This window comes from Chiloscyllium plagiosum, chromosome 23, assembly GCF_004010195.1.
Source record: "Chiloscyllium plagiosum isolate BGI_BamShark_2017 chromosome 23, ASM401019v2, whole genome shotgun sequence".
Taxonomy (NCBI): Eukaryota; Metazoa; Chordata; class Chondrichthyes; order Orectolobiformes; family Hemiscylliidae; genus Chiloscyllium; species Chiloscyllium plagiosum.
In genome coordinates this window covers 43,645,859-43,656,075 of record NC_057732.1, presented here as the reverse complement: position 1 = coordinate 43,656,075, position 10,217 = coordinate 43,645,859, and the positions used below count along the sequence as shown (strand labels likewise).

General features: G+C 42.5%; 1 protein-coding gene across 1 annotated transcript in view; it reads right to left on the bottom strand.

The window, feature by feature from the left end:
- Positions 1-8,707, bottom strand: part of podxl (podocalyxin-like) — a 187,551-nt gene extending 178,844 nt beyond the window's left edge. Inside the window, exon 1 of the mRNA XM_043713223.1 lies at positions 8,417-8,707. Coding sequence (XP_043569158.1) covers positions 8,417-8,447 — 31 coding nt within the window. The 5' untranslated portion in view covers positions 8,448-8,707. The remainder of the gene's footprint in view (positions 1-8,416) is intronic.
- Between the last annotated feature and the right edge of the window lie 1,510 nt (positions 8,708-10,217).

Below are 10,217 nucleotides of genomic sequence, written 5' to 3'. Positions count from 1 at the left end.
GCTATCCCTTATCAAAAATGTCACTCCCCCTTCTATCTTGCCTCCCTTTCGATCCTTCCTGTAAGATTTGTATCCTGGAACATTAAGCTGCCAGTCCTGTCCATCCCTGAGCCATGTTTCTGTAATTACTATGATATTCCCAGTCCCATGTTCCTAACCATGCCCTGAGTTCATCTGCCTTCCCTGTTAGGCCCCTTGCATTGAAATAAATGCAGTTTAATTTATTAGTCCTACCTTGTCCCTGTCTGCCCTGACTGTTTGACTCACTTCTGTTCTCAACTGTACCCGTCTCAGATTGATCTCTTTCCTCACTATCTCCCTGGTCCCAGCCTCCCACCTTACTCGTTTAAATCCTCCCAAGCAGCTCTAGCAAATCTCCCTGCCAGTATATTAGTCCCCTTCCAATTTAGGTGCAATCCCTCCTTCATGTACAGGTCACGTCTACCCCAAAAGAGGTCATGACCCAAAGAAGAAAATGGTGGACGGAGGGTAACGTGGATTTAGCAGCGGCTCCTGAGATTGCAGGCTTGCTTCTAAATTCATTATAGTTGTTAGAGTTCAGTAGTTAAGATTTTTATCTTGATTCTTTTTGGATCTCTAATAGTCAAAAAAAAAAGAATGTGGGCTTTTTAACAACGGAATTGTACTTACAGAAAGCCTGCAAGATGACAGCTCAAGTCCCTTTTCTCTCTCGCTGAAAAATAATTGTAGGAGATTCTTTTCTTAACATGAATAAAGAGACTTTTTTTGGAATCGCCGAGGACAGTTTTCTTTCTAAATGGATTTGTGTTTTTATTTGAAGAGGCCTACACATGGTCAGCTCTGGAGGAGAGTTTATTAATTTTATCCGAGGATTTAAAGCTGGACTACTTGAGGCGGAGTTGTTTATAATTCAATTACTCTAAAGATGTATCAGTGAATGGAGGTGCCAGTGTGTGCTAGTGAGCTAAGGTATTCATGTGTAATAGCCTGCGTTTGATCGCTAGGTTGCTAAGACAGTACATTACGGTTATAAGCGAGCAGCGTTTCAGATGGGAAACCCTACAAAATGTCAAACTCTTGGGTGAGGAGGTGTGAACTATCTCCCACTCTTTATTCATTTCTTCCTCAGTTGGCTCCAACAAGGTTGATGTACAAAGGATTCCCTTCCTTATAAATTAGATACCTGTCTCACAGATGAAGTGAATTTATGCTTTAAAAAGGAACCAACTTAACCAAAACTTTAAGAACAGAGTAAACATTATGATGCATAAATGCAGATTAGAAAGAGAGTAGAATCCCAAAAGGAGAGAAAATGAAGGTGAATGACATATGGATCAGTCACTATGGGTTATTCCTGGAGTAGATATTGGAATACTGATAATTAAACCATTGATTCTAGGATTCATGGCTGTTCAGGTTATTTGAAATTCTTTTGACAGTGGTTAATCCGCAGCTAATGGAGCAAGCAAATCCTCTTGTTGTCCTGTATCCTTTTGATTGGCTGGTTTCTAGCATTCTGAATAACAGACATTTACCTACAATGTAGAAGGGGTTAATGAGTGACCTTCACAGCACACCAGTGCTCAAACCTCGGCTAGTACACATAACAATCTCACACCATTGGCACACGAGTATCTCAGTTCACCAATACACCTTCTTGCACTTGTACACACAGACTGGGGTACAGTTTCCACACTGTAGGGAATCTAATCTAATCTAAAAGTGTCTTTTAACCTCCACAATTCTTCTTTAATCTTCAGAAAAGAGAGAGACACAAAACATGTCTTTTGCCCAGACTGCTGAATATTCTTCCACCATGTTCACAGTTTGAGGTAATGCCAAGGAGAATTCACATCAGTTTGTAATTCATTTTCTCCATTTTACATCCATCCCTTTGAAGCTTCCCTGAAAACCATCAGGTGTGGCATTTCTGGGTCTCATTCCAAATAGCCATTGAATTTACATCCATAACCATTTGTTGAGCAGTAGTATTTCTCTTAAAAAGGACATAATGGAATTAAATGCTCAACATGTCCACAAGTAATCCGGCATTATAATTCATCATCAGTGGCACAAGGTTCAACTAAAGAAAGCCACACATTCAAATCAAATCAACAATACCCTAGCTGTTTTTTAAAATTCTGTGATGGACTCAACTGCTCTAAACAAATCAAATCGTCAAATGATGATACTAAAAACAGAAATTGCTGGAGAAACTCAGCAGGTCTGGCAGTACCTGTGGAGAGAAAGCAAAATCAATGTTTCAGATCCAGTGATTCTTCATCAGAGGAAGACATGATGGAAAGACCTTCATGTGATGAAGAGTCACCAGACCTGAAACATTGACTTTGCTTTCTCTCCACAGACACTGACAGACTGCTTGAGTTTCACTCGCAGTTTCTGTTTTTTGTTTCAGATTTCCAGCCTCTGTAGTTCTATGTTTTATTTTATGGCAAATGATGATTGTGGTTAAATAAACTCTTCAACGATGGAGACTTGGCAATTGGTAAACCCACATCTATCTTTAGGTGGTGTTAGATGGTAGCACCTGTATATGGCAAAGCTGAGTATTTCCAATTATCACAATACATTTTTGAATTCTGGCGCTGGGGATCAGTGGAGGGGAGTGGGGCAGGAGGGGTGCTAGAGGAAAGAAGATTTCCTCTGTTTGTTATTTGTAGCAAGACTATAAACATATCTTAGATGGCCTTGCAAAAAAGTTCTGAAGAGAGGATATTGTGGATCAAAACATTTCCTGCTAGTATGTCTTGGGATAGGATATATCTGACCACAGGTGGAGATACAAAACAAAATTCAGATGCTAAGGCCTTTCTGCCAGTTTTTTTTTCCATTATTTACTGCAGTTTCTGTAACATGCTGGGGTCTATTTGAAATCTGCTTTATTCTAATCTCTAGTAGACAGGCAGGAGACTGGAAGAACACAGTAAGCCAGGCACCACCTGGTGGTGCAGAAGTCAATGTTTTGTGTGTAACCCTTCTTCAGGACTGGGGGCAGGGTGTAGGTGGAGCTGCAGATAAAGGGGGAGGTGGGGGCCGGGTGGTGGAGTGGGGATAGGTGAAGGCAGGTCGAGGGTGGTTGGTCAATGGGAGGAATGAACCTGGTTGGTGGCTGGGAGCAGTGGCAGTGAAGGGGAGGGGCTAGGAAGGGAGTCAGGGGATAGGGAGGGAAGTTATTTGAAATTGGTGAACTCTATGGTGAGTCCTCCAGGCTATCGGGTGCCTACAGGCAGAAGATAAGGTGTTGTTGCTCCAATAGGCGCCGTGGTTTGTTTTGGAAATGGAGGAGGCTAAGGATGGTTATGTCAGAAAGGGAGTGGTCGGGGGAATTGAAATGGGCGGTAACTGGGGAGGTCCGATCGGCCCCTGCAGACTCAACAGTGATGCTCGGTGAGCCGTTCCCTGAGTTTATGTTCGGTCTCCCTGACATAGAGAAGACCCTTACTCTGTTCAGCCATCAAGTCTTGATCACCTGCTGTGTCATCTGTCCCTGATTGTTTGAATTAATTGATGTCTTCTTGATCCTAGTAGTTCATTAAAAATTGTTCTTGTTAATCAATGCAAGAGCTTTTTTCTTACTCTCATTTCCCTTTATCCTTTTACCTTGACTTAACCTTACATAGTTAGACTGATAATCTCTAGTCTTATGTAATTAGGATGTTTCCAAACCAAAGAGAACTCATCCTAACTTTGTGCAACACCACCATAAGGAAACAAATTGTCACGTGCTCAGTGGAAACATTCTTGTTTCTGATACAGAAGGTAGTGGGTTCAAGACCACTCAACAGCCTTGATCATACAATCTTATTTCATGCTTCAGGGAAGTACTGAAGGACTGCTCTGTAATCTGATAGATAGCATGTATCTATCTTCTTGGCTAATGTACAAAGGTCCAGGGTGGTACTTGAAAAGGGGAAAGGGTGTCCTGACAAACTGACGATGATCAGGATATTCACCTTATTAGAGTTTGCGGCATCTTGCTGTGCTCAAATGTTGCATACCTAAGAATAAAGCTATAAAACACTCCTTTCCATGTATGGGCATCTCTTGGTGGTTAGGCTCACAAACTCTTGAAGATTGGGCTAGGTTTCCATGGAAATGGCAAAGAATCTCAATCCTTTGACGTGAGACTATACTCCAAATGAAATACAACAGACTTATCACGCACGGACTAGGAATGCTTATGATTATAGAGGATTTGCTTATCACAACATACTATTGCTGTTTGACATCGAATCATTAACAAAGTGATAAAATCCACAGTCACCGTCTGTGGTACTGATGGAATTATTGTCTATTATTGCAGCTTGTACCTATAGTAGGTGGGGCTGATACTTGCGAGTGGCATGCCATTGTTGCAGCTTCTAATCTAATTTTGAACAGAAAGCAAATCTTATATTAAACAGCAGACCTTTACCTGGAAAGAATCCAGAAGAGATAATAGTTTTAATGTCCACATGGAGTCACTTCTCAGAGAATCATATCGTATAGGAGAGGCTATTTGGCCCATCATGTGTGCACACTACTCTAATGCTATACTGGTCTCACTTTCCACTACTTGTCCCATAGCCTCGAATGTTGTAATATATGTAGTGTTCCTCCAAGTACTTTTTAGAATGTTGTGATATTTCCCAATTCAGCTACCCTCCCAGGGAATGTATTTCAGATTCCCACCACCCTCTGGATGAAAACCTCTTTTTCCCTCTGACCCTCATGCCTTTCACCTTTAAAATTATGCCCTTTGTTATTGACCCTTCAACTAAGGGGAACAGTTGCTTTCTGTCCATGCTCGTCCTACTCGTACACACCTCAATCAGGTCCTCTCGCAGCCTTCTCTGCTCCAAAGAAAACAACCTGACCTTATCCAGCCTCTCTTCATCGCTAAACTGTTCCATTCCAGGCCACATCTTGGTGAATCTCCTCTGCATCCCCCTCCAGTGTAATCACATCCTTGCTTGTAGAACATTATAATCATGTCTGGGGATGACCCAGAGTTTGTTCAAAGGCTGTAAGTGAGCTGATAGTAAGCAGACCTGAGTGTGGTATCTTTCTGGCACATTCCACTGTTTGTGCTCAAGAGTTACTCCTCCGGAGGTATTTACAACCATTTGAAAGCTTGCAAAGCCCACAATCCAACAAGGTGTTAGGGTTATGCATTTGCCTCTGACCCCCACGCTGCACATGGGGAGTGAATTAACATCTGATGTAGAGAAGACTGCAATGAAATGAAGCTTTTTTTCCAGCTTGTCATTCGAGGTACAGTGGGTAATGTCATTCGAGTCCAACAATGGACTGATTCTGAATCCATTTTGGAGAACTGGTGCCAGACTGGGGTGAAGGACAGCAACCTTAAATATTAAAATCTTTTACATCAGGGCATTTAGACCCATTGGTATAATTCAGTTCTGGCTTTTCATTCTGTCAGTAATTGTAAATTGTTAGCAATGCATTAGTGACATGATAAAGACTGTGATGTTAGTAACAAACCTATTTACATTCATGACGTGGAGGTGCTGGTGTTGGACTGGGGTGATCAAAGTCACAAGTCACACAACACCAGGTTATAGTCCAATTGGTTTATATGAAACCACAATCTTTCATAGTGCTGCTTGTTCATCAGATGTGAAAGCTTGTGCTTTCAAATAAACCTGTTGGACTATTTACACTCACACGTAAACTGAACACTTACTTCTTATTATACTTCAAGTTATTTAAAACTCTCATTAAAGTATCACAGAACAAAGTTTCAAAAAGGAACTCATAATAAATATTATAAACTGAGAATTCTCACTTGCACAAGATGTAAAAGGTAGCATATTTAAAAGAAACCTCTGGAACCAGTTTTAAATTAAGAGAAACAAACTTTACAGGAAGCAACTGAAGAGAGCAACTCAGGATTCAACTCCAGAAAGCACATCAGTGAGGAGGAGAGGGAATGTGTCTGAATGAAGTATGCACAGTTCGAGCACTGATTGGAGTGTCCCACAATCAATAGAATAGGGATAAAATCCACTATTTTGTTCTGTTCAGGTATTTGGCTTTGATGCAGAGTCTTCCAGTTTATAAAGGTAGCCATCAGAATGCAACAATGCTCAGAGTTAAAACTTTATATAAAAGCAAAATGGCTGCAAACGCTAGAAATCATAAATATAAAATGCTGGAGAAACTACATAGAGTTCTTACAGCACAGAAAAAGGCCCTTCAGTCCATCACGTATGTGCCAGTCCTTAAGCATCTGTCTACTCTAGTCCCATTTTCCAGCATTGGGCTTGTCACCTTTACTCTATGGTGCTCATCTAAATATGTCTTCACGTATTGAGGGTCTCTGCTTCTACCAATCTTTTAGCAGTGAATTCCAGATACCCACAACCATCTGGGTGAAAAATGTTTTCCTCGAATCCCCTCCAAACCTTCGGCTCCTTTCCTTATAAGGCAAAATACAAACAGGTTTGGCAGCATCTGTGGATCTGACTCTTGTAACATTAATTCTGTTTATCTCTCCATGGATGCTGTCAGACCTGCTGAATTTCTCCAGCAATTTTCTGTTTCCATTCAAGCCCCGGTTTGCTGTGATAGTGACTTTTTCAATCTCTAATGGATCCCTGTTCAATGTAATTCTACCACTAGTGGGTGTTGGGAAGCAATTCTGAGGTTTAATATTTAAGAAATATGTATGATACATGCTCTTGGATTGTCCTATGATTGCTATGTGGGGTGGCATGGTAGCTCAGTGGTTAGCACTGCTGCCTCACAGAGCCAGGGACCTGGGTTCAATTCCAGCCTCAGACAACTGTCTGTGTGGGTTTCCTCCCACAGTCCAAAGATATGCAGGTTAGGTGGATTGACCATGCTAGATTGTCCATAGTGTCCAGGGATGTGCTGGCAGATGGATCTGCCCTGGGTAATGCAGGATTAAAAGGTCTGTGTGGGATGCTCTTCGGAGGGTCAGTGTGGACTCAATGGGTAGAATGGCCTGCTCCCACACTGTAAGGATTCTATGACTTGGGAGAGAAAAGTGGACCCCATTCATTTCAAGGATAATCAGGGATGGTAGTAAATACTCAGAGGATCAAGAGTCTTTGGGAATCTTTCTGAAGAGGTAATGGAACCACAGTCCTTCAACATTTTAAAGGCAAGAGATAGACAAATTCTTCTTAAGCAAGGAAGTGAATGGTAAGCTAGAGTAAGTGGGAACACGGACTTGAGGTAACAATCAGCCCAGCTATGAACTTATTGAGTGGTGAAACAGGTTCAATGGGCTGAATGGCCTTTTACTGTACCATGTTCGAATGTTCCTGTGCTGTCCTTGGGCTCACGTTGCATGAAAATTTTAAAAAAGACTATCTTATCAAACATCTCTATTAGATCAATCCCCAGCCTTCTATCATGTCAAAATAAAGCAGCAGGCTGCCCAGTGTTTTCAGCTGCAAAACAATATTGACGAGAGTCAAATACCGCAGACACTGAAAACCTGAAATTAAAAACAGAAAATGTTGAAGAAACTCAGCAGATCTGGCATCATCAGTGGAGAGAGAAATATAGCCAACATCTTGCGTTCAGTATGAACCTCCCTCATCCAAAGAAATCATACCTTAGACTCAAAAAGTTAACTGCTTCCCTCTGCCCAGATGCTGCCAGAGTCGCTGAGTCTCTCCAGCCTTTACTGTTTATTTAACTTTGAAGATTGGTGGGTGGAAGCTGTTCGACTGGGTGGGGCATTTGTAAGGATACGATGAAATGCCCAGGAATACCCCATCCTCGAGAGCTGGTAACCCTGATGGTGTTGAAGTTGGAAGCTACTCAAACATGAATTAGGCCACGCAACGATGCTGTTCAGGGACAGTGCATTGTCCTTCCAAACCTCTGCCGGGGGTAATGGGCACAGCTCTAAGCAAATAGCCACGTTGACCCAGATTCCCGAATCGTCCCTAACACATTCAGCAGGTGGGTCGAGGGAGGGACTGTGACCAATAGGAGCCCCAGTACAAAGCAAACTCACCCAGCCCAAGAGTCGCAATTTATTCACATGCTCACAGCAAGTGAAATATTCAGTCGCACACTACAAACCATCAGAGTTATAGCAAAACAAGCAAACTATTGTTTGATAAGTGGTCTTCCAGACATGAATAGTAATTTACTGAGATAATGTATAGCAATAAGATCAGCATAACACTTTTTGCAAAAACTCCTGGCGCTCGGAATTCCTCTGTTCGCTGTATATGAAGCCATCGTAAATGCCTTTGAAAGGTCAGTACATTTACAGTTCCCCCGGACAAGTTGAAACCACAGTCTGAAAGCGTCACTAGGCTATAGTTGTGGTGCAGGCTACCAGTAAACGCACCATTACACATTCTCCACTCCAAAAATAAAGCAATGATTTTACAAACCAAAATATAAAGTGAAGTGGTAGACTTACCGAGCAAACAAACCACAAGCAACAGCCTCATTTTCCTGGTCTCAGATCGCAGTGATGGAGTTGAATAGGGGAGTTTTTTTTGTTGAGTTCTTTTGATCTGTAACTCTTCACGCAAGTTAAAACTTTGCTGGGGCTTTGAATTTGGCTTGATGCAGGTTTGTTCCCTAACTAATCCGATTTTTGCTCTCCCTCCCTGTCCTCTTTCTCCTCTCTCTGTGTGTGTGTGTGTAAAATCTGCACCCTGCCTCACTGATGCTCCCAGACCTTCAGCAACTGAAATGACAAAAGCGCCAGTCCCGTTGAAACAGACCAAAGGGAAAATCCCAGGCGTCACTCCTTCTTAAAGGGACAGGCACTGCCAGTGGCTTCTAGTTATTGACTCTCTCCTCAGTGAGTTAAAAGGCCAAGCCACATTTCTGTCTGGAGGGAGATATCCGAGTTTGGTGAAGAACATCCTTTTTAATTTTATGCAGCCAGTGTAAATAACTTGCCAAATAATTTGGAAGAGTTTAGAAAAATGAGGAGTGCTTATAAACCATATAAGATGCTGAAGAGGCTTGACAGTGTTAATGCTGAGAAGACGTGTTTAGGGAACAAGACTACCTTTCACAATCTCTCACTGGGACTATTGGTCCTTTCGCTATCTCATTCCATATTCTCACTCTTCCTCTTGATCCCACTCTTATCTAAAATTCCCAAACCCAGCTTTAGCCTTAAAACCACTTCCCAGACAATTCACCAGATTGTTCTCCCTTTGGAACAGTCACAGTGACCCCTATTGTGTCCCCCCAATCTCAATGTAAGGCTCCCACCCTTCCTTCTCCCCCTCTTCGCTCTCACTGTGATTTTCCCCCTCTGCACCCCACCTTTCTCCCTCCCTTCTCTGCATCCTTTCAATGCCCCTGATAACTACATCATTTGAGAAGTGTTCCCCACTGTTTCGTTCCACCTGACCCATCTTTCTGTGGGCCGTTGTAGTTGAGTATTGTCTGCCTGAGACAGTCAATCCTTTTGGTGTGGCTGCCTCTTTTGGTGGACCCAGTCATCGTTCACCTCATACACTGTCAGCATCCAGCTATGACAAGCAACACTGCATAAGACTGAGACCTCTCCTGAGTTAGTTGACGTGGAGAGGCCATATGTCTAACACAATAAGTGCTTGCACAAAGAAACAGTTTGGTTATGAAGAAACTGGTGAATGGAAAAGGTCATACTCGCAGGAGCTTGGAGGAAGAAGGCTACCCTGATAAGTAAATGGACAAGTAAACATGTCTTCAAAAAAAGAAGCTGCAGAAGATGCATAGATTGCAGCAACTAGGACAGATAGGTGTAGAATCATACAATTCCTACAATGTGGAAGAAGGCCATTTGGCCCATCAAGTCCACACCAACCCTCCAAAGAGCATCCCACACAGACTCATCCCCATAATCTATCCCTGTTACCCAGCATTTCCCATGGCTAATCCACCTAGCCTGGACATACCTGGACACTATGGGCAATTTAGCATGGCCAATCCACCTAATCTGCACATCTTTGGACTCTGGGTCGAAAGTGGAGCACCAGGAGGAAACCCACACAGACACGGGGAGAATCTCAAAGGAGATGCAGACAGGGATATTTATGGAAATAGAGCTCTCCTTTAATTCATTCATAGGATGTAGGTGTTGTTGAAGAGATCAGCATTTAATGCTTGGCCCCTGACTGGCTTTGTGAAAATAATTAAGACCATAATAGGGCAGCACGGTGGCTCAGTGGTTAGCACTGCTGCCTCACAGCACCAGTGTCCTAGGTTCGACCCCA